At 35.5% G+C, this 27194-nt stretch overlaps 4 protein-coding genes across 5 annotated transcripts; 3 read left to right on the forward strand and 1 right to left on the reverse strand.

Annotated features, from left to right (window-relative positions):
* The first annotated feature begins 206 nt into the window (after positions 1-206).
* On the forward strand, positions 207-3733 carry LOC149588221 (cytochrome P450 3A5-like). Its single transcript, XM_089862888.1, has 14 exons — positions 207-280; positions 389-488; positions 874-926; positions 986-1082; positions 1144-1263; positions 1335-1423; positions 1495-1640; positions 1706-1821; positions 2328-2454; positions 2516-2676; positions 2866-2954; positions 3014-3157; positions 3265-3430; positions 3632-3733. Exons 1-14 carry the CDS (start codon positions 207-209, stop codon positions 3704-3706), a joined length of 1557 nt encoding a protein of 518 aa, XP_089719014.1. The 3' UTR covers positions 3707-3733.
* A 359-nt stretch (positions 3734-4092) lies between these two features.
* Positions 4093-27191, reverse strand: LOC149588222 (glycine receptor subunit alpha-3-like). Of its 2 annotated transcripts, XR_016380026.1 has the most exons (9): positions 25331-27191; positions 25140-25243; positions 25005-25072; positions 24623-24849; positions 24481-24563; positions 24257-24412; positions 23543-23865; positions 21255-23477; positions 4093-4210 (listed from the first exon to the last, which is right to left on the reverse strand). XR_016380026.1 is itself a non-coding variant. In XM_089863030.1 (8 exons), exons 1-8 carry the CDS (start codon positions 25363-25365, stop codon positions 23220-23222), a joined length of 1254 nt encoding a protein of 417 aa, XP_089719156.1. In that variant the 5' UTR covers positions 25366-27191; the 3' UTR covers positions 20144-23219. The 2 variants fall into 2 exon arrangements, 1 of the variants encoding a protein (XP_089719156.1); XM_089863030.1 differs by lacking the exon at positions 4093-4210 and having other exon boundaries at positions 20144-23477.
* On the forward strand, positions 4795-14574 carry LOC149588223 (uncharacterized). Its single transcript, XM_089862889.1, has 29 exons — positions 4795-4890; positions 4975-5114; positions 5224-5323; positions 5620-5672; positions 5737-5833; positions 5906-6025; positions 6500-6588; positions 6655-6800; positions 6866-6981; positions 7702-7840; positions 7906-8066; positions 8309-8397; positions 8456-8599; positions 8660-8825; positions 9473-9476; positions 9809-9971; positions 10043-10148; positions 11174-11226; positions 11285-11381; positions 11469-11588; positions 11651-11739; positions 12123-12268; positions 12326-12441; positions 12669-12801; positions 12869-13029; positions 13208-13296; positions 13640-13783; positions 13845-14010; positions 14411-14574. The coding sequence occupies exons 2-29, from the start codon at positions 5041-5043 to the stop codon at positions 14483-14485; spliced, it is 3156 nt and encodes a 1051-aa protein (XP_089719015.1). The 5' UTR covers positions 4795-4890; positions 4975-5040; the 3' UTR covers positions 14486-14574.
* LOC149588224 (cytochrome P450 3A30-like) lies at positions 15008-19890 on the forward strand. Its single transcript, XM_089862890.1, has 14 exons — positions 15008-15320; positions 15408-15507; positions 15671-15726; positions 15791-15887; positions 16702-16821; positions 16892-16980; positions 17450-17595; positions 17688-17803; positions 18530-18662; positions 18735-18895; positions 18963-19051; positions 19342-19485; positions 19551-19716; positions 19813-19890. Exons 1-14 carry the CDS (start codon positions 15247-15249, stop codon positions 19888-19890), a joined length of 1569 nt encoding a protein of 522 aa, XP_089719016.1. The 5' UTR covers positions 15008-15246.
* Positions 27192-27194: the final 3 nt, after the last annotated feature.

Here is a 27194-nt window from a genome sequence, read left to right on the forward strand (position 1 = left end):
TGAAGGACGAAAAGTTGCGACATTCATCCTCAATCATTAAGGTTATATTTTTATATAAGTGGGTAGGTGATAAAAAGATAATTGATAAGATGATTGAGCTACATAATTTATGATAAGAAAAAATTATGTCATAACTATTCCGGTTGCTATTGTGTTTCATCGGTGTTAAATTTTCACTAGAAACATCGGGTTAGTAGGCGTCAAACATGGGTTTTTACGAAGGATTGGAAGTTACGGGGGCGTTATTAGCATTCATTTGCGTTTTCTTGGGAGGCTATTGGTAAGATAAACATTTAATTCACATTTTACAGGCACCTTTAAGTTTAAAACACAATAAGAATGTGGCAAAGAGTTAGAAGATATTATTTTTTAATAACAAAATTCTTAGGATATACTTCAAGAGGAACCATTATTGGGTTGGAAAATCCATACCTTCAGATTCACCTATACCGCTTTTGGGGAACGCCGCTGGACTCATATCCGGAAAGGTTCGTTACTTTAGCCAACTGGGTATTTATTTTCATATTTAATTGGTTTCCAAATGGACCCCCATAAGATGTAACCATAAAGATATAATAGCCCATAAATCGATTATTTTTAATCAAAATACGGTCTTATCTGGATTTGAAATTAGCCAAATCCAATTTTAGATTTTGATACAATGGATCAGAATCCTTTGCTTTTAATTTCATGGGCAACCTGGATCGGATTATAAAACAATTGATTTAGTGAAAATAACATTTAATAAATTCGTTATCAGATGTGACTGCTGCATCACCACAAGATCCCATTTGAAACCAATTTTAGAAAGGGCATAGAATACGCTTTAGAATTCAATCCCTTCAAAAATTTTAAAAATAATTTATAATTTAGGCCTTCCATGAAACTGACACAAAGCTCTATAAGAAATATGGGCGGATTTTTGGGTACAATTTTAATATATTTTCCTTTTATTTACTATTGCTAAGTTATTATCATTTTTCAGTACATATTCCGGTGTCAACCCAGTTATTTACGTTGCTGATCCTGAATTGATAAAATCTATATTCGTGAAAGATTTTTCAAGCTTTTCCACCAGAAGAGTGAGTTAAGTTTTGCTAGAAGCAAACATTAGTTGGATTAATTTCTTATTTGAATATAAAGGTTTTCAATGCTGGTGATCCCATTGTGGACAACATGGTTTCGGCAATGGCTGGGGATCATAAGTGGAGAAACATACGTAACACGATGACTCCGGCATTTACATCGGGAAGATTGAAAAAGGTACTTCTCAAAACGAAAAAACGAAAAACCTCTTAGACATTATATCTTACGGAATTCATTTATCTGATAAGATGATGCCTCTTATTTGCGACTGCGCAAACTTATCCGTTGAGAACTTTGACAAATACTCTAGAGACGGTGAACCAGTCGACTGTAGACGGTAAGAACAAGAATATGAACTTACATTCCATTGGTACAATAAGAATATTAAAATTATTATTTTTGACTCAGAATGTATGGAAGCTACACGTTGGATGTTATCGCCAACGTGGCATTTGGAACCAAACTAGACTCTTATAATGATCCTGACAATAAATTCGTAGAACACGCTAAGAAAGTATTCTCCGCTGAACTTAGCTGGAAACAAATTTTGCCTTGTAACATCTACTTAATCTCTAACTCTTGAACGCAAAAGTTCAAAGTTTTTCTCATTTTTAAAAAGTGCTCACACCTAAGTTTGCCCGCAAGATTGGTATGACTTTCTTCCCTCAAGACACAATGGACTTTTTCAAGGATATCACTCTAGAAATTGTTAAAAGAAGACAAGCCAGCAACGAGGTATTTGAATAGCAGAGTATTTTTGCTAACATATTTTGAGTTCAAGAATAAATCAAACCTATAGTAAGGTTATTGAGTGGAGCTTCCGGGCCGAAATAGACACATGATGAAATGGCTGATGTAAATTCGCATTCATGTATCTAAACGGCGAATCCCACTCTTTTGACGCGTACTATTATAATTATGGCCATTTCGATAGCTGCGATGATTTTAACCAATATTTTCAAGTCTCTTAATTCCTACAAAAGATGCGCAAGCACCATAGGGGCGTGGCCGTCATCGTAGGATATTTCCCTCGCGCAGAATACAAGAGGCAGTGCGAGTTGGCCAGCTTCCCACGTGCAGTGAACTCGGACTCCGTCTGGTGTTGCCTCTTGGCGCTAGGGCTATATAATGCGATGATGGTCCCGTCCCTGTGGTTTTCGCTTCTTTGCAAGTGTTTAATGAAATGATCTAAAGTTACAGTAAATTATCTGAGAGTCTTACAAACATAATAATGTTCACAGGTTCGACATGATTTTCTACAAATCATGATGGACAGTCTTGGAGAGGAAAATGATGGAGCAAGCAAAGACACAAAAAACGGTCATGCGGACCCCAGTATTAATAGCATAGATGACATCAAGAGACAACGTATTAAATCCCAACTTAATGATATGCATTATTCAAATTTGATTTATCATTCTCGAAATAGCTCTGACCATGGATGAATTTCTTGCACAAACAATTCTATTCTTCTTGGCCGCCTATGACACCACAGCTACAGCCTTAACCTCAACCTCGTACTTCCTTGCCACCAACCCGGATTGTCAAAAGAAAGCCTTGGAAGAAGTTGATAGAATATGGAAAAACAAGGTTGGTGAAATCAAATAAAATTAAATTTTTCACATATACCTGAAAGGTTAATTACATTATATCTACTTATACTAAAGCCAGATTAAACTAATCCAGATGTAGATTCTTATTTATGTTAGGAAAATACAATAAATGAGCCCATTGTTAAAACCCAGCTAAATAAACTATATATTATAAAAATTCTTCTAGACGACCATCGATTTTGAAGCTTTTTCTGAAGCTAAATACATTGGGGCAGCTATAGACGAGGCCCTAAGACTTGTTCCTCCCGCAACAAGGTGTGAACCTTGTCATACGTCTATATTTTGCAATTTTTATAAATTCTATGTTAACAAAGGCTAGAGCGAACTTGCGTCAAGGAATACGAACTTGGAAACACTGGAGTGACCATCCCACCGGGGATGATTGTGGAGATTCCAGCATACGCAATGCATCATGATCCGGAATTTTTCCCAGAGCCCGAAAGGTTTATGCCGGAAAGGTAAAGTCATTGTAAAAGAAGTCACTCAGCAGCGCAAAACTAAAAAACCCGCATCATTACTTATTTTTACACTAATCTAATATACTCGCCAAAATTTATAACGGTAGATTTTTGGGTGAAGGAAGAACTACAATCGCTAACTCGTACACGTATCTTCCATTCGGGGTGGGACCCAGGAATTGCATAGCCATGAGATTGGCTTTGATGGAAGTGAAATTATGTTTACTTCACGTCTTGAAACACTTTGAATTTTCGCCATCCGCAAAAACCAAAGTGAGTTAGTTTATAGACCTTTTCGACGTAAAAAGGGTAGTCATACATTTCCGTCTCTGCTCAATCACGTGATTCAAAAAGTCTACAGCGCAGGTGCCAAAAAGCGGGATGGAAGGCGGAGCTTTACCCCTTTTTAGTTTCATCGAAATGGTCTGCAACACTTATGAATGAAGTTCGTTCAAATTCGGTTTTTCTTTACAGATACCGATAGAATTCCGAAACTCAGGTTTACTGCAACCAAAAGATGTGATTCTACACGTTAAACGAAGAACCTGATACTGAGGTTTTCTATACACCGTATCAGCACGCTACACACATTTAACCAATGTAATTGACTCTTTGTCATCATAATTACCTCAATTTTATATTATCGCCATAAGAAAATAATACATCGCTCGAATGTAATATTTCATTATGATAATAAATACATAATTCTTATTTGTCAATTTGGAGTTTCAATGAAGTTAATTCCATAGCCAGCTAATTACACGTACATTAATTTTTGTAGGGCTTAATTATTTTTGATTTAGGGAAAATTTATTATTTATCTTTTTATGGCGTTCTATTGAAATTATTCTCTATAGTTTACGTGAAACGTCTCCAGCTACCAAAAGTTGTTTAAGTTAGTATTACACGTTTTCGTAATTGATAACAGTAGATTATGAATCTACTTTTTTTACACAGTAGTCCAGTAGTAATAACATTTACTTCTGATATTATCAGAGTTCTTCTTTGATTGTCTTTCTATTCTTTTTGCTTTGCTTTGCTTTAATTGCCATTCTGAAAAAAAAAAGTTCATTAAAAACTACATTAATTCTACCCTTCTCCCTTCTGTTATAGGTCAATTTGGAATCTTAAATGCGTCAATAAAATCGTCAGGATTATGTAATTATTCACAAGAATACGACTAATTTGTTGTATCTCTAACCATTCATTCTCCAGAGTCTAAACCCACACTTATTTAGTTTTTATATATTTTTAAACTTTTACGACGCCCACTACATGCTTAATCGTCCTTGATTATATTCTTTAGAACATATTTACACCGCTAAGCTATCTGCTGGTCTCGTGCACAGTCACTGAGCACCTTGGAACTCCACGCCAGGTCCGACGTTTCTCGTATCTACAAAGGAGCTCCTGTTTAAACATTCCACGAAGAATATAACAAACTATTATTATTATATCATTTCCCCTAGTCGACCCTGAATGTGGGTTGTCAACCCTCCCTAACTTTGTACCTAAACTCCGCCCTAAAATTGATTAGTATAATCAAACCTAACTATACACGCCGGTCCTATAACCTTGAGAGATGTACTGCTACCCAGTGTTTCGCAACAGACCCGTCACCGAGTTGTTTATACGGAGAGACACACGGCTTTTGAGTTTGTTTTTGTAAAGATGAAACGGTAAGAGCTTAGACTTAAAGCCGTTACATTTTCTATCTAAAAGATAGTCTGTGCGTAAGTGTATGAATTTCGTACGATAAAAAATTATTTCTGTCACATTGTCAAAACTTTCCTCGTATTTGGCATTATATTTTCTAGTGGCAGTATTAAACTCTTCGCATATTTTGTACTTAATATTATTCTCGGGATTGTTTGAGGCCAAAAATGGTTGTTATTGAGGGATTGGAAGTTACTGCGGCATTAATAGCGTTAATTTGCGTGTTTCTTGGTGGATATTGGTATGTAAAATTGATTGCACTTTTTGAAAATGCAGTGTTGCTCTAAAAATAATGTATTATCACTCGGCGAAGCGCATTAAATGTTACATTTTTCCTAAAATGTTGCCAGGATTTATTTAAAAAAGCACAATTATTGGATTGGAAAACCAATACCATCAGATTCGCCAATACCTATTGTGGGAACATTCGGTGGAGCTTTATTAGGACAAGTTAGAAAAATTTAAAAATATATAACCACTCCGACATCTTCCCATTCGGACCAAAATTCCCATACAGTTTGATGTTTTGGTAGTAATTTATATTGAGTTGCGAAACATGTCAAATTAATGATACGTTAGCCGTGATGGTTTAAAATAAAAAGGCAGATGACATAACATTATACCTTAATGTTCTTTTAAGGCATAATGTTAAGTTACCTAAACTTTTCCTTTAAATGGGAATTTGTCAAAAAATTCGCGAAACCACATACAATAAAAATTTTTAAATGAATAATTTTCTGATTCAGAGAATTCACGAGATTGACCAAAAACTTTACGATAAATATGGGCGAATATTTGGGTAAATCTTTTACTATTTCGATTTTAACCATTTTTCACGTTAATTATATACTGCTATGGGTTAGCACATACGAAGGACCATACCCCATTATCTACGTTGCTGATCCAGAATTGATAAAATCAATTTTCGTGAAAGATTTTTCAAGCTTCACCAACAGAAGAGTTAGTTATTGATTAACTGTTATTTCACTAAAAGCCATTAAAAGATCACCTATTTGTTATTTGCATTAAAAGGTTTTTTCTTTTGATGATCCCATTTTGGATAACATGATTTCGGCAATCCCGGGAGATGATAAATGGAGAAATATTCGAAACACATTGACTCGTGCTTTTACATCAGGTAGACTAAAGAAGGTTGGTCCAATAGTAAATAAATTAGTCAAAGGGAAAGTTTCAGGTAACGTAACATTATACCTTAAAAAAATATTAAAAAGGAATAAATTATCTCCTATTACAAAACAATTAGCATTTAATTAGTCTTAAAAACGAGGACTACTGCGCCATCCACCATTGGTTTAATGTCGTCTGCTAAATCGAACCCTTTACCCTTACATCTATCTCAGCCTGTGAGAATTCAACCAATTCCAAAGGGAAAGAGGTTCGGTTCAGCAGACGCCACTAAACAAATGGCGGATATCACAGTAGTCCTCGTTTTTAAGACTATTTAAATGCTAAATTATTTTGTAAAAAGATATCATTTATTTGTTTGAATATGTTTCATTTTATAGTTAGAAAAATACCATATGTATTTATAGGTATAGTGTTATGTTACTTAAACCTTTCCTTGAAGACGTCTAGGCAAATTTCTAAAAGAAAACATGTATTTAGATGATGCCTCTTATTAGCGACTGCGCAAAATTAGTGGTTGAAAATATGGAAAAGTATTCTAAAAATGGGGAACCTGTGGATTGCAGACTGTAAGTGTTTAAAGCAAAAAACCCTTGGTGAAATTAAGAAAAATTTAAATTTTCACTTCGGTTCAGATTATATGGAAATTACACTATGGATGTCATCGCTAACGTAGCGTTCGGTACCCAACTTGACTCTCATAATGATCCTGACAATAAGTTCGTGCAATACGCTAAGAAAGTCGTTTCCGAGGAAATTAGCTTTAGACAAGTTTTTTCAAGTAAATTCCATTTTCTTAAAAAAATAAAGCAATTTCGCAAAATCGATGATTTATTTTTATTTCAGTGATGCTACCTAAATTTGCCCGTTTGTTAGGCATACATTTCGTTCCTCCAGAAATCATAGATTTCTTCAAAGATCTGACGCTTGAAATTGTAAGAAGAAGAGAAACCAACAACGAGGTATTTGGAACCATTTTCAACCCAATACGCCCACCAATTTTACTTCAGTAAATTCAATTAGTTAATCATACACCCACCTAAAATAAAAGCCCCAAGTCTCACCACCTCAACATTCTCGAGAGGGAATAATAACGATACATAGGCCTAATTGAAAACTTAATAATCCAATTAAAATAAATAATTATAATTACACTTAAGTGACTACTAAGATAGGGTTGTCACTTTTCATCTTGAGTCTCGTATTGTTGCTTTTGAGAGTAGACTAGAAGGAAATGTTAGGCAAAGACAGGACCAGGCTCTACGAGGATTTTGATGCCAACTTCCCACAGCGACAAGATGGGGTCGGTTAGAAATGTATTGCTCGAAGTCCGATAAAGTGTAGTCACTTGTAGCACACTTATGGGTGGAAGCAAAAGTATATAGATATAAAAACAAAAGTGCACTTCATTAACAATTACCTGCCTTTGGCTGTAGGCGACATGTAAACTGCGAAGCAAACTACCCTCCGCTCAACCGCCTACAGGAACTAACCAATCAGGGAAGAGCTTTTTGACGTCATAGGTTTATAGAAAATAGTACATGATACTGGCAATCCAAACGTTAAATTTTGGTACTAGAGCTAACATCTGTTACTTTATGCGCCTATTCTATTTTTCCTACATAGTGTTCACGATTAAATTCATAATATTACACTAAGTTAACAACTATTCTTTGGCACAGGTTCGACAGGATTTACTGCAAATTTTGATGGAGAGTCTTAAAGAGGACAGTGGTGATTCCAAGAAAGACACAACCGAGAAGACCATAAACGATGAGTTCGAAAATTTTGCAAAGAGTGTCGATGAAATTAAAAGAAAACGTAATACGCAAATTTTAATAATTTTTTTTAAACAATAATTTAAATTTTTGGTTGAATTACTATAGCTCTGACAATGAATGAATTTTTGGCTCAAACGATTATGTTTTTCCTGGTCGCCTACGAAACCACGTCCATCGCTATCACATCGACATCGTATTTCTTAGCTACCAACCCAGAGTGTCAGAAAAAAGTCTTGGAGGAAGTTGACAGAATATGGAAAAACAGAGTAAATTTAATAAAATACCATTAAACAAGAGATATAGGACAAAAGTAACAATAGTCAGATCTAGGTGATTATAATACGAGGATTACCGTAGCTAAAATATTATCGACAAGGCTTGGTAAAAGCTCGAAAGCTTTCTTTGCTCATTTATGGACAGGGACTAGAATAATTTCCACTAAAAAGAGATTTTACATCGCGACTTTTTTTGGAAGGAAAGACATTTAAATATTATACAATTTCTCTAGACCACTATTGATTTTGAAGCCTATTCTGAAGCAAAATATATTGGAGCTGCAATAGACGAAGCACTCAGACTTGTTCCCCCAGCGATTAGGTATGTTTATTTAGTATTTAGTTTATGCCTCTTTTATGGATATAGACACATTTATTAGAATTGAGCGAACTTGCGTCAAGGACTACCAACTTGGAGACACTGGAGTGACAATACCACGCGGCATGCTTGTTCAAATTCCAACCTTCTGCATACATCGTGATCCTGAATTTTTTCCAGAACCCGAGAAATTTAAGCCAGAAAGGTGAAATCATGGTTAAATCGTTGCTTACTTTCAAATTAACCTCCAAATTTATGGTAATAGATTTTTGGATGAAGGAAAAACTACCATCGCTAACTCGTACACGTATCTTCCATTCGGCGTGGGACCCAGGAATTGCATAGCCATGAGATTGGCTCTGATGGAAGTGAAGTTATGTTTACTTCATGTCTTGAAAAACTTTGAATTGTCCCCATCCGCAAAAACCAAAGTGAGTTAACTCAGGTTGATTGTGATAAGCCAGCCATAAATTAAGGGGGATACTCATTGGGTGACTAGGAGTCGAAAACGTTCAATGACATTTTGCTCTTCTTGCCACTGTTTTCCAGTTATGATTTGAGTGTTTTATTGATAACCCCTTAATTTAGAAATCATTGTCTTTAAGTTTCTTAGTTAAATTTAAGGAGCCATCCGTAAAATACTCCAATCTTAACTTGAAAACAGTGGTCCTGACGGCAAAATGTCATAGAACATTTTTGACTCAAAACCGCCCAAAGAACATCCCCCTTAGTTAATGGCACACTTATCAGAAACACCCTGTGTATTAGGTTGATACACAAAATGCATTAAAATGCATTAAAATGTATTAAAATTTGGTGTTTTTTTTGTTAAAGAATCCACTGGAATTTCGAAAATCAATGATGCTGCAACCAAAAGATGTTATTCTACATGTTACAAAAAGAAACTGAATTAGTTACCGTGACGCCAACATTTTGAACTTAAAATTAGCAAAAAGCCTTATGTCTATATGAATGTTTTAACGAAAACTTAAATTTTTTATGATGACACTCGCGTAAAGCTTGTTTTGTTTCACAATAAATGTTGTTTTAAGATTTGACTTATTGAATTTATTCACAGCATCGTAAGCATATCATTCTGACAAAAATATGAAACTGAAATGAATCTTTTTAAATTATGTCCGTTGCTTCCGGGTTGAGGCAACAAAACCCAACAGTAGACCCCATGCTCTTTGAAACTGTCCACTCAGTTTACACCCTAAGAACACACCCTTTAATTTATGGAAAACTTATCAGAAACACCCTGTATAATTCTTGATAACGGGTTAGTCTTTCACTATCTATTCGCTCTGATTCGACGCCTCATCTCGTGACCAATAATCCCTTATCAACTAGGCTTTTGTTGATTGAGAAGATGTTTGTATTGTTAAAGATAGCATATTCAATATCATATAAGCCTTAACTTACGAGTACATTCTTTCTTTTTGTTCTGACATCAGTAGGAGTGTTGATTTCAAGTTGTTCAGTTCGGCAAAAACAACTACAATGGGTGTTTTAGAAGGATTTGAAATAACCGGAGCTATTCTAGCTTTCATATTTGTGTTTCTTACGGGTTACTGGTAGGTTTTTATAACATTTATTTTACATAGTACTAAATTTATTTTCGTTTTGAAATCCATATTATTTTCAGGATTTTTAACCGTAAAAAAGGTTATTGGGCTGATAAAGCGATTCCTTCTAAATCACAAATACCGCTACCGTTTTTTCACATTATTTTCCATATTTTTTCTCGAAGCGTGAGTAGTATATATCATTGAATAGTAATTATATTAACAGGTAGAACGAGAAAATATACAAATAACATATCTGTCATAGCATGAAATGCGCAAAAGCCGCAAAGAAAGGGGCGTGTTATTAAGTGACAAATTGTGAATAAGAATTAATTTTAATTACTGTTAATGGGATTATTGTTTAGTCTAAATCTACATGGGAATCTTGACAATTTCAAAAATGATGAAAAATAGCAGAAAATCAGTTTTGGACCTACTGAAAAACATAGTATATATATCAGGGCGAATCGCGTTTCTTCAAGAAATTAACTTTAAGTAATGACCATAACACCACATGTTGAAACGACTACAGCATCTTTGCTATAATTACTATACCAGAAGTATATAAGACTTCTCTTCGAGAGAAATGTACCACAAAGAAGGGTAATTGTAACATGATTCTTCCCAACATCATTTTACATTTGGAGCAAGGTTACTAAACCGAATCACATACGCAATAAATAGTTCCCTCATCATTAATCTATTAGCCGAGACGCCCTTGTGGATATTTGTCCAGCGTCAAGACGAGGTTGTGGGTTGATTGCTGAGGATTTATTACCAAACAGTTATGGAATTCACCCCACGGTGCGATGCTTATCTGAAATTTGATTAGCAGAAGAGCAAACAACTGTGTGAGCCTGGGAAGAATCATTTTACATAACTTAAGTATTAAGAGGATACTGATAGCGATTTCCACTGACTGCTCGCGGAGCGCTCCCATGGAGCCATATAAATGGGAGAAGTAGTTCTCGGCTTCGTTAAAGACTGTTTTTGCTAAATCAGGGTCTCCTATATTTATTGCTCCATGGGAGCGCTCCGAGAGCAGTAAGTGGAATTCGCTATGAGTGTTATCCTATTATCCCATTCTGCTTATACCGCCAAAGTAGAGAGTTATCTATTCCACGTTTGGGAAATGAGGGTCTCCACATATTTCTGGTCGTGTATTAACGTTTGTCATTGCTTTACGTATCTTTATACCTTTATTTCAACAGCAAATTCACGTGATGGACAAAAATATATGTTCCAAATATGGCAGAGTTTTTGGGTAAGGATTTTTTTGTAGTTTAGTAATTACTTTCTATCGCCCTTAACATTTTATTTAGCTCTTACATGGGAGAGCGGCCAATAATTTTCGTTGCGGAACCAGAACTAATAAAATCCATTTTAGTAAAAGATTTCAGTAGTTTCTCATCAAGGCGAGTAAGTTTCAGTTTACAAATTCAGTTAACATCACAAAAATTCAAGAATGTTTCGAATACCAATATATTAAATGTTTTTAACGTGAAGCCTATTAAAATGGGAAACGCCATTGTTGACAACATGGTTTCCAATGTGGAAGGTGGTGATAAATGGAGAAATCTACGTAATACGATTACCCCAGCTTTTTCTTCGGGAAAACTCAAAAACGTAAAATAATATAGCAGTTTCTTTTAGGTATTACAGTTAATATTTCTTCAATTGACTAATAGATGTTGCCTCTTGTAAGCGATTGCGCGCAACTAGTTGTTCAGAACTTTGAGAAATATTCACGAAATGGGGAATATGTTGATTGTAAACGGTAAGAAATTTACAATACATTACTGAACCTTAATAGTAGTGAACCAGCTAGGACGATAGCAATACGTTCGAACCATTTCATGGTGATTAGATTTGTTTAAAATCTCATGAACGTCTCAAATTAGTGGTAACCAAGCCAACTGGTCAACATCTCCGGTTAAATTAGTGTATCTTGGCGTTTTTGGCTTAAACAACTAATCTTAGCCCGTTCTTTTCATTGCGTAAAGAAATTTTACGTTTAATATTCTTCAACCATTTGGAATAAATTTAACAATAGAAAACTTTAGCAATAGGGAAAAATATGTAAAATTCGGTAGTGAAATGGTTTCCAATGTTGGCTCAAATTTAAATCCTAGGTATAGACTAATTCTTCTTTGGTCCTAGGCTCTATGGAAGTTACACTTTGGATGTAATAGCAAACGTCGCATTCGGTACAAAACTTGACTCTCACAATGATCCTGACAACAAATTCGTTTACCATGCCAAAAGAGTTTTCTCTACGGAAATAGACTGGAAACTAGCTTTATCTTGTACATTTCTCAATACGATATTAAGTCCCTCACAATACTAAAGAATCTTATTTTCAGTCGCTTTTCCCGTGGTCAGAAAATTTTTCGATGTCGGAGTTTTCAAGAATGAACCCTTGGAATTTTTTAAGAAAACCACTCTTGAGATTATAAAAAGGAGAGAGGCTAATAAAGAGGTATTAGTCAAATAGAAAAGGGGCTGGCAAACTTGAACGAAAGCTCACGATCATAGTTACCACCTGAAATTCGTCATACAGTGAAACCCTAAACCATGGAGTACTTCTTCGTACTTCACCTTCCCATCGCAAATATAAAATGAGGACTCTGCTTTTAAGTTTGAGACTGCAAGCCTCTTCAAATTGTTAAAGACAACCGGTAGAAAATTTAACTTCATTCAATATAGGTTCGTAACGACGTTCTGCAAATTTTCATAGACGGTCTTAAAGAAAGCAATGCTGAGGAAGTAGACCAAAGTGAAAACGCTAATGATGACAATCCAGATAAAAAAATTAGTGTCGCAGATCTCAAAAGAAAACGTATGTGTCTAATACTCATACACCGTTTTTGGTTTCACATTAAGAATGTTATTATTTCTTTCGTTAGCTTTGACCAAAGACGAGGTTATCGCCCAAACTGTTTTATTCTTTTTGGCCGGATACGATACAACAGCAAATACCTTATCTTCCGTAACATATTACCTTGCAACGAACCCAGAATGCCAAAAGAAGGCCTTAGATGAAGTTGATAGAATATGGGAGGGAAGGGTATGTAACCAATGAAACCAATCGTTGTCAATGATAGTCAAATTTTTCACCACATTTTGGCAATGGGCAAAATTTTGGTGTAAAATGTGGTCCCCGAGGCTGCAATGTACCTTTACTTTTAATATGGTTGATGTTTTCTTAATTGTTTATTTCGTTTCCATGTCGATCTCACGTACAGAACACTTTAGATCCAGAAGCTCTTTTTGAGGCAAAATATATCGGAGCAGCAATAGACGAAGCACTAAGGCTTTCACCTCCCACGACTAAGTAAGGAAGAAAAAGGAACAGGCCAACACTTACTTTTGAAGAAGCAGAAATAAATAACAGTCAACTTTTACTTCAGTTCAACTCATAGCCCAGTTACTATTTCCACCCATTAATTTTCTGACTGTCCTAAATCTATACGTTATTATGTTGTTACTGTTGAAGGTAGATCGTTTACCTCCATCTTGGTAAATAAGACCCGTCTCTTATTGCCTATCCCTGCTCCTTTAAAAGGGATCTTGCAATATAACGAGCGCCCAAGGAAGCCTTGTTGTTTAACCCTGCTTCTTTAAAACTACATTGAGCCTCAAGCAATTGTTTTTACTGATGTCAACACTTTTGACAGAGTTGAACGAACATGCGTCAAAAATTATCAACTAGGCAACACTGGCGTGACTATCCCCGAAGGAATGATTGTACAGATCCCTTCTTTCGTATTGCATCACGACGCGGAGTTTTTCCCTGAACCAGAGGAGTTTAGACCAGAAAGGTTAAACATAAAGCCATATAACCTAATCGTCAAAACTGAGATTTACTACTCTACTCCGTAGGTTTTTGGGTGAAAGTAAAACAGCCATCATGAACTCTTACACTTATCTACCATTCGGAGCTGGACCAAGAAATTGCATTGCCATGAGACTTGCCCTAATGGAAGTCAAGCTTTGTCTTCTCTACGTTTTGAAGAATTTTGAGTTTAGACCTTCTGAGAAAACCAAAGTGCGTAATTTTTTACTTCATATTTTTTATTCGAAAGAGCGCGTAATATAATGAATATTTCAAAACCGTTAACAATTAAAGACATAAGTCTAATCTTAAAGATTCGTAGACTTTTCGCTTCTCTGGGAAGAGGACAACAGGTAGATGGCTATTAAACCCTTTTGTACTAGTGGTGGTATTACGAATTATATTCCTTTGCCACCTATCGTCATGTTCGCAGAGAGGTCCAAGGCTTTGATGCCTTTGTGAAAACTCGTAGCTTATTTAATCCTAATATTGTAGATGTACATACAAATGAATCCATTTTGAAATATTCATTAGTTAATAGTTTCCGTACGAAAATTTTTTTTATCTAAAACTTGCATTTAGAGAGTTATATTTTTATACTATTGTTTTACAGATACCGATGGAATACGTTAATTCTGTGTTGTTACAACCTAAGGATGTAATTTTATACGTGAAAAGGAGAAACTAATATTTCAAATATAAAAATTGTTTATTTTTGTGATACAAAAATGTTATTTTAAAAAAAAACAATATTAAAATTGGTACTGAAAACCGAAACATACCCGATTTTTACTACAATTTTATAAATAATTTTAATTAAATTTCAGATATTTCAGCTTAGTTAACTAAATGATTTATTAGAATAATAAGGACATACCTTGATTTCATATAACATATGTCTGTTAGTAACCGGTTAGTAACTTTCGGTAACACTAATTCAGAATTTCAATAGAGAAAAAGAAAAGAAGATTAAGCAATAAGTGGAAATAAGGCGCGATTAAATTTAAAATCAAGAATATTTATGAGTAGTGTGGGAATTACACTTTTTGAACGTATAACGTTGCAATATACTGATCTTTCGCACGATATTTGAAGAGTTAAGATTTATAATCATACCGTTTAATGCGATTTTTATGGAAGCTGGTTGCACTTTGTTTGGAAATATTACATTGCGTAACGTAAACCGTGGGAGGAGGGGTAAGGGCGCTTAGTTTTTGAAAAGAAAACATCAGAAGAAGTGTAGAGGCAGAGTACAGTGGTTGTTCTGACCTTGTTTCAATTCATTCCCGGCCTCCAGAGAGCGAATACAAATTTAACCATCCGCTTGTCAAGTCGGTTACAGACGATAACGTTTTTCTATGGTATTATCTCGATAACGATTAGAAAGGAGAGTGATTATGTAGTTTGAGTAATAAGAAGTTATAGTGTAAATTTAGTTAACTTCATAAGATGGGTTTGTTTGAGGGTTTCCAAATTACTGGGGCAATTATTGGACTTCTTATTGCGTTGTACAGTGCTTATTGGTAAGTTTGACTTAAGGCTCTTATTGATAAATTTTGAAGCAAATAAAAATTCGAATTTTTGCGTCATAAAATCCAATTTATTCTTAGGATATACTTCTGGAAATATAATTTCTGGGCTGGAAAACCCATAACAACTGCTAAAACAATACCATTATTTGGACTTTCTTTAAGGGTTTTACTTGGAGGAGTAGGTATACTATTTCACTCATGTCAGTTATCGATATTGTAAATTTGGAGAAATTTTTCGATTCTAAGTCGATAATGCAATATCAGATTAATGGATCATTTATTAATTCCGTAAAATAATTACTTTATGTTTCCTATTTTATAAATTATTTATTTTTAATAAGGAGAGTATTGGCGAAGTCGATAGAGATAGTTATAAGAAATATGGAAGGCTTTTTGGGTATGTCTGTTCATTATGCTTGAATATTGTGCATATGCGAAAGCAACCGTATTGTCATTTTCAGAACATACAATGGAATATACCCAGTAATATATATTGCGGAACCCGAACTTTTGAAAGATATTCTGGTGAAAAATTTCGCCTCGTTTTCAACCAGAAGAGTGAGTATGCCGATCTTCTTAAATATATTTGAGAAAAAAGTTCGTTTGTTCTTTAGGCACAGTCACATTAAGCTAAACTTCATGGTTGATAACAGTAAAACAGTAAGTTCATAAGATATGTTCCATACGTTTGTCACTGGTCACTGAGAGCTTGTCATGAAGTGACGTGGGTGATAAAGTCATAGATTCTCGTGAAGTTAAAGGCTTAGTACAGACTAAATAGGAAGATGGACTGCAAAATAGAATGTAATTAATCAATTCTGGCGTCGTTCTTGAACTAGCTCTTAGTAAGCTTCTAGCATTACGAAGTATTGGTAGTGTCAAACTTACGGAACATATCTTATAAACTTATGCTAACACTAGCTGAAGGTTCATTAGAAGTGGTGAGGATGAGCTACTAAAGCTGGGTTCGAGAAACCCTACCCTTTAAGTCAGTGAAGATAGTCCTATTCCAGAATCGTAACATTTCACCCTTAATGTTTATCCCTAAATAAGCATAATTTTATTGAATTGCCTCTTCGATGTAACTAAGAGGGAAAGACACGGGGGGTAAAACTTTGCTTTCCATCTCGCTTTTTGGCGCCTGCGCTCTAGTCTTTGTGTATCATGAGAGTGCCTAAAGACGGCTATGGGGCAACCATCTTCTATGTCCCGATATTAAGTGTTGCCTACACCTTTTCAAAGAGGGATATTCGAAAGTACCGGTTTTTAATCCCTTAGCTTGAAATGGCAAACAAAATTTGGAAAGTAAAAGCTTCAGGGTTACGAGAATACTTATCAATTAAACAATTTTTTTTAACATTTTCATTAAAAGGTTTTGAAAACAGGTGACCCGATCATGGATAACATGATTTCTGTCATAGAAGGAAACGAGCAGTGGAGAAACCTACGCAATACTATAACGCCAGCTTTCGCAACCGGAAGATTAAAAAAGGTAAGTTACTTCAATCGGTTGGAATCTATTAACAACATAATGTAACTATTCCCTGAAATTATTTAACCAGATGATACCACTCATTTGCGACTGCGCCAAAAACTGCGTTAAGAACTTTGAAATTTTCACTAAAAACGGGGAAGAGGTCGACTGTAAGAGGTATGCTTATAACTCCGAAGGCCAATTCAGATTAGAGTAAAATCTCATGTTCCCGACGGTAGCCTCGTTAATTTCGTTTCGGTCACGTCGGTACGTTCTTTTCCCTGTTAAGACGTGAGAGTAGACGACTTAAAACGAGTTGCATATTAGTTTAAACTGGCCATATGGCCAGTAGTAGAGCCTGACCTCTTTAACTAAAATCATGCGTCAGTAAGGCAGGATCGAGTGAGCTATGGCTAAGAAAAGGGCCTAACGAGGTGGTGCCATCTCTGCACTGCCCTACAAAATTTTCAAACTAACCCGCGAATCTTTTACGTAGCCGTTGACACGTGTGAACAGTCTAATTAAGTGAGCAAAGCGACTTGACCGATTTTAGTCTAGTCTGAAATGGGCCTTAATACTTTTAATTCTGCCACTTGTGGCAAAACAGAACGAAACACTTAATTATAAATCCTTTTTTCATTTGAAGAATGTATGGCAGTTACACCTTGGACGTAATAGCCAATGTAGCATATGGAACAAAGATAAATTCACTCGACGATCCTGACAATGAATTTGTGAAGCACGCTAAGGAAGTTTTCACGTTAAAACTCGGTTTGAAAACACTCTTTACTAGTAAGTTAGTTAAAAGCAAAGGATTATGATAGCGTGGAGAAGAAAGCATGCAGCTTACTAAAAAAAAACTTTCAATTATTTGTATTTTAAAGTTCTGATGCCCAAACTTGCTCGCCAATTCGGGTATTCCTTCTTTGCAAAAGAGTCACTTGACTTCTTCAAAGAACTTATTACAGAAATTATTAAAAGACGAGAAAAAGCAAAAGAGGTACCAATTTATATGTTAAATCAGGAGGTGGTTGTCAGTCTATTTTACCTTCCAAGAGTTTTTATCTTACTTCCAGGGGGTTTTAAAGTCACCAAGGAGGTTCTTGAGACCCCGATAATTATCTTAAGACCACCAGATATGTTCCCCCTAAATTATTTCGACCCCAATTAACTTGGCCTCTAAGTAGGAAATACCAAATTCTAAAAGCCATAAAAATTTCTCCTGTCTTGCGTGACGAAGACGGACTTAATCACTATCCCTGCATTTTATTGCAAATACATTTGTAAAATGGTTAAAATGTTCGTAAAATTGTCACGCCAGGACGTTTGATTACGTTTTTCATTTAGAATGTTAGGGTTTGTTGTCCGGCCACCATTTTAATAGATGGCTCATATTCGAAGACAAAACTATATAGTTAGTCAATAGGATCGGTACCTACGTAGAAGATATTGTATAGACACCAAACTACCAATAGGATATAAATCAATAAGTACAGTTAATGTCAGTCATATCAGTCGAACCATATAAATGTTATTCATGATTTTAGGAATAAGTCTCTTAAAACGATTTAACTAGAATTAAGCTAAATTAATGATGATTGAAATAATTAATATTAATATCAATTATATTTAATTATTTGAGAAAAACCTCTTAATTGCGTCTCGACTGGGAGAGGTTTATTTTACTTTCCCAACTTGTTAATAATAATTGTTAACACTCCTAAAGGTTCACCACGATTTTCTCCAACTTATGATGGACAGCCTTAAAGATGACAATGCGGATAATATGATGAAATCTAAGGCAGTTGATGAAGATGCAGATCCTAGCATTAAGAATGTAGAACAAATCAAACGAAAACGTACAAAACTGCCATTGTTCTTGGCTTTACTTTAAAAATGGTTATACATTTTTGTCAATCTACTACACTTAGCCCTGAACAAAGACGAATTCTTAGCACAAGTTGTCATTTTCTTTATCGGAGGTTACGAAACTATTGCCACGACTTTGACCACAGTAACTTACTTCCTAGCCACTAATCCCGAATGTCAGAAAAAAGCGTTAGAAGAAGTTGACAGAGTATGGAAAGACAGAGTAAGTGAAAACTCAAAATTGAAACAGAATCTATTTAAATCTTATTATGTTGCCAATATTTAAATAGGAAAGTATTGATGCGGAAGCTGCTTTTGAGGCAAAATATATTGGAGCTGCCATAGATGAAGCACTTCGTCATTCTCCACCAGCAAACAGGTCAACACCAACTCCGTTTATTACTCATTTGCCCAAACATTAGCCGAGTAAGGGTTAAATTCCTTTAGATTAAACTTTAGGTGACAATTAAAACTACAATAATGTATCGAGGATCGATATTTGTGTAGTTGTTTTTTCATATGTTTTCGAACAAATCCACGAAATCTTTCATAAAATAGCGTAACACTCACTTTTTGGCCCTCCCATTAGCCTATTGTAGCTAAAGAGCAGACAAACTGTTAGGCTGAACGAAATGAAGTAACCAATCAATTTCACTTTGCCGAATATAGATTAGACAGAACTTGTATCAAGGATTTTAAGCTAGGAGATACTGGAATTACAATCCCAGCTGGAATGCTAGTTCAAGTGCCGACTTTGGCCATGCACTTTGATCCCGAATTTTTTCCTGAACCCGAGAAATTCAAACCAGAGAGGTATAGTTCAATTACAACAAAATTTTTCAATAAATCACGTTGTACTATTTACTGTTCTGAAACAGGTTTTTAGGTGAGAGTAAGGCAGCTATCGCTAACTCATATACCTATCTACCATTCGGGGCTGGACCCAGAAATTGCGTTGCAATGAGATTTGCGCTGTTGGAAGTTAAAATGTGCCTTCTATACGTTTTAAAAGAATTTGAATTTGTACCATCGGCAAAAACGAAGGCAAGTCTTGCAATGTTTACATAACAATTCTCGTTTAAACTTTGAGAAAGTATCAGACCAACTTATAGTTTAGAATACTAGCATCGCGATTTTAAGTCAATATTTGCAGAAGCCTATAATCCCAACAAAGTTCAAATCAGTAGCATCTACCAGCCCGCCGTTTGCGATGAATAATTCTATGGCTCCGATAGCAAAGCGTTATGCTGAATTTTAGTCTCCTGATGTACGTCGAAAAAAAAAAAAATAAAAGCTTGGTCAAAGGAAAAGGGGGGGAGTAAGAAAGATGGAGAAAACATAATTCTGCCAAAAAATAGATATAGGCAGAGGCTTTTGAAAGTTTTTTAAATTCGAACTTGGATCGGATATAATTAAGTTGACGTCAATACCCTTTTGAAAAAATGCCCCCCCCCTCTAATTTCATCACCTCTTGACTTCAGAAGGGAAACAATTTTCAGCCCCCATGTGTACTAGAAAAGGGAGCTTTCTGTAAAATTTCATCGCCAACGCCGGTCACTGTATAAATCGTTGCTCGTAGTAACTCTCAGTATCTTCTGATCAATTATAGTTGGTCTGATTTCTTCCTCACTGTAAAACATGGACTTATAACTTTGCATCGTTACAGATACCAATGGAATACATGCACACAATTTTGATGCAACCCAAAGATGTCATATTGCATGCAAATAAAAGAATAAAAAACCAATCCCATTAAAACTTTATCTTGTCGTGAACTAAATTCAACGCACTACGATTTTAGTAATTACCATGATTATATACATTTTAAAAAATGCAGCTTACATTAATTCTATATATGCCGTAGTTTAAAAAAATAAATTTTTAAAAAGTCTTAATTTTATATTACGAAAAACATGGCCGGGGATGGTCTCAGTGATAATATTGAAACGTTTGAATTATGTAAGCCAAGCTGCTGGGCGACAACGATTGAGGGAATACGCCACATGTCTTTGATCCCACCTAAGAAGTGCCCATTTCCCCTGTTCGCCGGACGCGCCTTGACCCCAACACCCCTTCCGTAACCTCCCAAAAAACCTCAATTCCTTCAACCGATTCATCGCATACTAAAAACCTTACTAATCCCATCCGCTCAAGACCTTGTAGCCATCGTAGCGCGTAGCCCACTACTTTTAAATTAATAATAGTATGTTCAATTATTCAACGACAGTGGCGTATATATTTTAGAATAGTAACGTTTGAATAATAGTGGGTTATTATATCTATTCAAATTGCCCCCTTTTCAAAAATATTGGTATTAATAATTATTTTTCGTTTGCATTTACTATTTTCTTCTGAGATTTTGAAACCGTTTTAGGCCAACGAAATATTTTTTCATCAAATTTTTCAGCTCTAACTAGTTAGGCGAGACTGTTTATTTCTTGTGAATAGATATAGTGTAAACGTACCGTAACGTCCATATTCAATCACATGTGGTTAATTTAACTTCTGATGAAATATACCGTTTAAAACAACTAAAATTTACTTAAAATAAGGCTCCCTCAAAATTAATGGTTTACACTCACATTTCCAAAGAATCTTGATGCTTGGAGTTGGATACGATTATCAGATTAGTCCAGCACAGGAGCGTTAAGATAATATTAACTGCTGAAATTGCTTGCGCGATAAGCGTACCGTATGCACGGAATAATAGTTCTTCTCACTTCTTATTATATTTAAAACTTTAACTTCGAAACCACACAACAAAAACAAACCGTTTCTTGTGAAATTTGAAGAGCTACTGAGACCGTTTACAAGAGATAAATTAAACAGCTTTTTTAACAGAATGAGTCATCGGCTTTTGCATACGCAAAAAAAATATTAAATGAATAAAAACAAGAGGGCCCAAGGGCTGGGCCTTAATAGTAGCCACATCGTAATCTACTTAAATAAAATGAAAAGAAATATAAACACCAAAAGACACAAATTGAGAAGTATCCGACCCCAAAAATACAGAAGTATCCGACCCCACAAATAAATAGGGACCTCCCTCATTCCCGACCCTTTAGAGATATATTAAAGGAAGAAACTCGCTATTTCTTTCAAGCCCTCAAGGTTCAGTGGTAAAGTGTCTTACTGCTGCGCGAGCGACCCGGGTTCGAATCCCGGCTGCGACCATGAAAAATTTTAATTAAAATAAAGTCTCTAACCGAGCTGAGCTACCCCTATTGGTGGGTTAAGGTACTATAGAGATCCTTTTAAGCTAAAATCTGACGATAACGAAAGCGACAACCCCGGCCACAACTACAGCTCGGGTCAAACTAAGAGCCTCATCGTATACTACGATGTGGCTAAAAAATGCATGAGCGAGTTTTTTAAACTTTTGTAACAACGTCATCACTTGAAACTTCATAACACTAGTAGGTAGTAAAAAAATTTTCTACTTTTTATGACAACAGGCAGTTTTTTATATAGATTATTTTATCTAACAGAATTAAACTGAAAAAAATATCCCTAAAATAAACTTACTCAAATAGACCCTTTTCGTCTGCTTGATATTATAAAACGCGGTAATTAGCCCTAAAAACCTTAGATAGGTGTTAAAAGCTACCAGTCCAGCAAATTCCTTTATTTCGAAGCCATATTTAACGCCTTTGTCCTCCACATACCGGATGTTTCGTCTTGAGGCAACATAATGGTTCAACCAGTCCATAGAGGATATATAGTAGAGGAGTAGACACTTTAGCCTTTACCAATGCATAAGGGAATATGTCGCTAAATGTTTACTATTTATTTCCGGGGTTTTTTCCATTGGCTGATATCTTTCTGTACAAAACTGATCACTATTTGTTGAAAAATGTTTTTTTGCTATTTGTATATCCTCTATAGAGGCAGAGAATGATATTTAGACAAAAATAATCACGTCTCTATCAAGAAACAGAGTGCCGGAAGTAGCTCCAAAACATTTAACGAGAACTATTGTATATAGTCCATGGTAAATCACCGGACTATATTTTACCACTGACTTTGTAAACGGTCTCTTCAAATTGAACAACGGAGTGATTTATGTAGTTTGAAGCAAATGAGTATTTCGGGATGATGGTAAAGTTAGAATCACCTTTAGTAGTATCGAAATACCAAGTAATACTGAGCAAAATTAAATACGTTTTCCATTATTAAATTTTTCATATCTTCCAGTTCATATACATTTTTGTCTACAATCTCTAATAAACTTGTTTTCCAAAAGTCAGAAATTAAGCTGCCAGTGAACTGACTTTCTAAGGATCTTTTCAATAAGTTAATTTTTGTGTACATTTTTCTTAGTGCAGGAATTCATATCATCTACTATGCTCCATTATCAGATCAAGGTAGACTTCTTTTAGCGTACGAAGTAGTTCGTGTTGTGTCAGTTTTCACATTAGCGTGTTTTGAAGCGTCGTGTAGCGTATGCGTGGGCCATAACGCGAGTTTTGGCTTGACTTCTCAAAACACGCAAATGTGTAGTGGAGATCAACTTCTTAACTTCGCGTCATAGCCCACAGTTCTCGAGTTCATTTTTGTCCTGTTGTATGCAAAAACACAATCCAGTAGATTGAAGCCAGCAATATCAGAATTGTTGGAAATACAAATCGAGAAACTTTATCAATATTTAGGTCTTCAAAACATTCTCTATTTCCTAATTTGCAGCATCTTCCAAGCTTGAACTCTGTGCTCATATCTGTTGTCAAACTGCCAACTTTAACATTCTCCATTAGTTCTTTATCATTATCTGTTTGACTAACATCATTGAAAATTGGTTTGGTTCGTTTCTAAAAGAATAATACGATACAGAAATGTATTGATAATAACAATATTACTAACAATAGAAACTTACCAATCGCCTTCTTTCAAAAGAATTTGCCAATGTAAACTCTACTAATGATAAGAAAACCAACAACAAACATCCAAACAGCCATATGTCCAAGGCTGTCATATAGTTAATTGGAGGTAATGCGTTCCTTGCGGATACAATTTGAGTCGATAGTGTCAAAATAGACGTCACACCGAGAGTAATGCGTCCCGGCACAGCGTCAACGTCCAACCAAAATGATACAAAAGAAAGGCAAACCACGAGAAGACTCGGGACGTACGTGTTTAGAAGTGCTGACATGATCAGTCGAACAAAGGTGATTTTACAAATTAGCTCCGTAGTGTTTCCTAAAATATTAAATCCATATTAGGTTTAGTCAGGGATAGATTTAATTTTAGAAGTAGGAATGGAGAACAGAGTAATCTGGGCGCGCGTCAAAGTCCCGGACCCCCTTCCACGGGACGGGGGGTGGTATGAAAGAAGGTGCGGGTCATATCGACAGAAGTAAAAACTAATTACGTATTATTCGCCGGCCCTATCAGCAACGGCATCAAAAACGAAGTTTAATTGAGCCAATAAGATAAATTAAACTTTTCGTAACTTGTTGGAGGGAGGGGCGCTATACTGGGCTACGAGTCGGACTGAAGATAATTCTAACCGTTCTCCATTCCTACTTCTAAAATTAAATCTATTCCTGGTTTAGTTTGTAAAACGCTGACTAATCTCCGACTTACGTACCCGATTGGTGTTGAACTTCCGTGGTTTCCGCTACTGGAGTTTCCATTTTGAATTGAGTAACCTTAACATGAGGACGTAGAACTATGCTCGGATATGACAAATTATCCCTTGACTCGCTCATCCAGTAGAGGTTAGCTTCTCTTGATCTGCTGTAAACTTGAAACGAAGAGTAAGTGTCGTGTTTTAATAATTTATTAGCCCGCCATTTCCACGCGTAAACTTACAAAATGTTAACTTGATGGAACAAACTTGTTTGTCCATTGGATACTCTTTAAAATCCATGTCGCAGTTCACCGTCATTTGGTACCTAAAAACGACAGGAATCAAATTAATAAGCATATCTGATCAAAACATGAATATAAATACCTGCAATAATGATAGACACTGCCCGTTGGAAGTATTTTGTACACCGTATTTGGAACCGTATCTTGAATCAAAAGGGAGTCTTTGCAATTGAAGAATATAATGTCAGGTTTCCATAAGCAACTTGAAACGTACGACGGGATGGTTTGGGGGTACTCAATCGTCAAATTACTCAAATCCAGAGAAGGATCTTTCCACTTTAGAAGCAAACTTATCTGAATACCGAATTGCTAAACGGAATCAAGTTGTAGAAATATAACAAATACAGTGTGGAAATCGCCCTCTGATAATGGGTGCCCAGGTTAAAACTATACTGATTGAAATGTCTTACGCCAGCACTGGATTACTTTTACCAGAAGTCAATAAGCCTCCTCGTTATAATTACCATTCTTTCTTCACTTATGTCATAGAGGTCAAGGATGATTATTTGAACGTATACATCTAACGGTTTCCCTATGTGCAAAGAACGTTTTATCATGAATTTCGTGCAGTATATTTTTGCTTAAATTTAGAAACACACCATCTTCTGAAGCGCTTGTGAAGTTTACATCATCGGCACAAATTTTCGGTCTTCTAGTCGACCAGTCTATGCGTTCGCATTTAATTACAAAGACCAATATACTACTACATGAAGAAAAAAAATCAGGGAGAAACAACCGTTAATTTTTGAATTCCCCAGCTTAGTATACTGCACCAGCAGGTTCGTCTCACCAAATAATGAATACCGGACGCATGAAGATAGCCATTTCAAACTAAATATAAAACTACGCAAACTAATGTATAGAAATGTATATACAAATAAAAAGAGTGTAACATAAATTTCATATTAGCCAATAAACATCTCCTTTGCCAACTTGTTCTTAGGAAATCTAACTGCTTTCCTCTAAAGTGAATGAATCAACTCTTAAATATTAAATAAATAATAGATTTGCTACAAGTGTTAAATATAACTTTTTAAGAGAAGGCCTATTTGAAAGAGATTTTTAATAGAGACTTGCACATATTCAACGGTACAAAGCCGAATTTTCTACCTGCCTTTCGCTGAAAGTTCAGGGAGTCGTTAATATTTACACGCTCTAATTCCAAATAATTAGTTTTTCTCGAGCCATGAAACCATGACTAATATAATGGTAAGTATACCAAGGGAAAAAGTGCTTCTCAAACACGAGCTCTTGAGGAATGCGTACGCATTCAAAACTGAGAATAGTCGATACAGACGGGCATGGGCTGTTTAGCAATGATCGGTTTTTATTTGGTACGAGCCTTACTGTCGTTCAGAGTCAAAATGTCCTATCTAAGGTTATTTCAATAACACAAAGTTCTCAAGACAAAAGGTTCGTTCAACTTTAGTCAAACTGATAGTACCAATTGCAATTTAGAAAACGCTGATACAACATATTTTCGACTATGTGTGATGATACTGATTATGACTAAGAGCTAAAAGACTTGGAACTTCCAAGTTGCCCCTCCTGAATTCTACCGAGGAGGATGCTCGTAGTCCCCTTTCATAAAACGGTACTGTGCCGTTCCCCGGTTACCATGGTTACCACTTAGCCCCTCACGGCAAGAGAGCGTACGTTGTCGCGCATGCGTTCAAGCCTCAATATGGGAACTTAACAGTATTTCGAGGGAAAGCCTAAAGTCTAATGTCCATTGCGCGACATTACGGAAACTTAATTGCTCATATCTTCTTCAATATTGTAAATAGAAACATGGTTCTAATTGATATGTTAATTTTTTATGCGTTTTTTCTATTAAAAAGAAAAAAACATTCTAGCCCGGAGTATCCCATTAATTACTACTATACAATTTATTCTCTACTGTCTTTAAATAACACGTATAATAAGTATAGAAATTTAAATTTTGAAAACTTAAATTATGTGTTCAGTATCAGTAGCGAAGGAATTTTCGCGACAACTATATTCTACTTTTTCAGTTTGGTAGAACAAGCAATAACTTTATTTATGCATGCTTTCAGTTCCAAGCCTATCACGGCAATATGTTTTTAGCAGGTAAACGTTCCATACATCATACGGAAGCAGGCAGTCAAGCTTGTGATTGTTGCGTTACGAAAAGGAGGTTGGAAATTTGAATTGAAAACCACGTATCGTAGATTATGAATGGTTCTATTTTCTCAACATACAGTATGATAGGTAGGGCATGTTCCAGGTTTCCACAGACAACAAGGGTAAATATATCTCTCGATGAAAATATAAAAATTTACGATAGACTGTGTTTCAATGGCATTTGTTGAAGTGGTTGGTTATACTAATCTAATTTCGATATGAATAAAAGCCAATATAATGTAGCAAAGGACACCATCGTTACGGGGAACAACACCCTCGAGACACGGTCAATGTCAATGTTACATAACAAAGTTTTAGAAGAGTTTTGTTGTGGCAAGACTTTCGACCCGGAAAACGCAGAATTTCCTTCCCTTTTATCATCGTTTACTTTAGGTGAAATTCTTCGTTGCTATTAAAAATTGTACGAAATTCTACAATAATGAAGTAAAATGTTGCCTGCGGGATAACTCATTTAAGACAGATTCATTCTCACGTTTCCAATTTATTTT

This window comes from Phalangium opilio, unplaced genomic scaffold, assembly GCF_054372755.1.
Source record: "Phalangium opilio isolate 3A_F unplaced genomic scaffold, DU_Popi_V2 ptg000662l_1, whole genome shotgun sequence".
In the NCBI taxonomy this organism is placed as follows: domain Eukaryota; kingdom Metazoa; phylum Arthropoda; class Arachnida; order Opiliones; family Phalangiidae; genus Phalangium; species Phalangium opilio.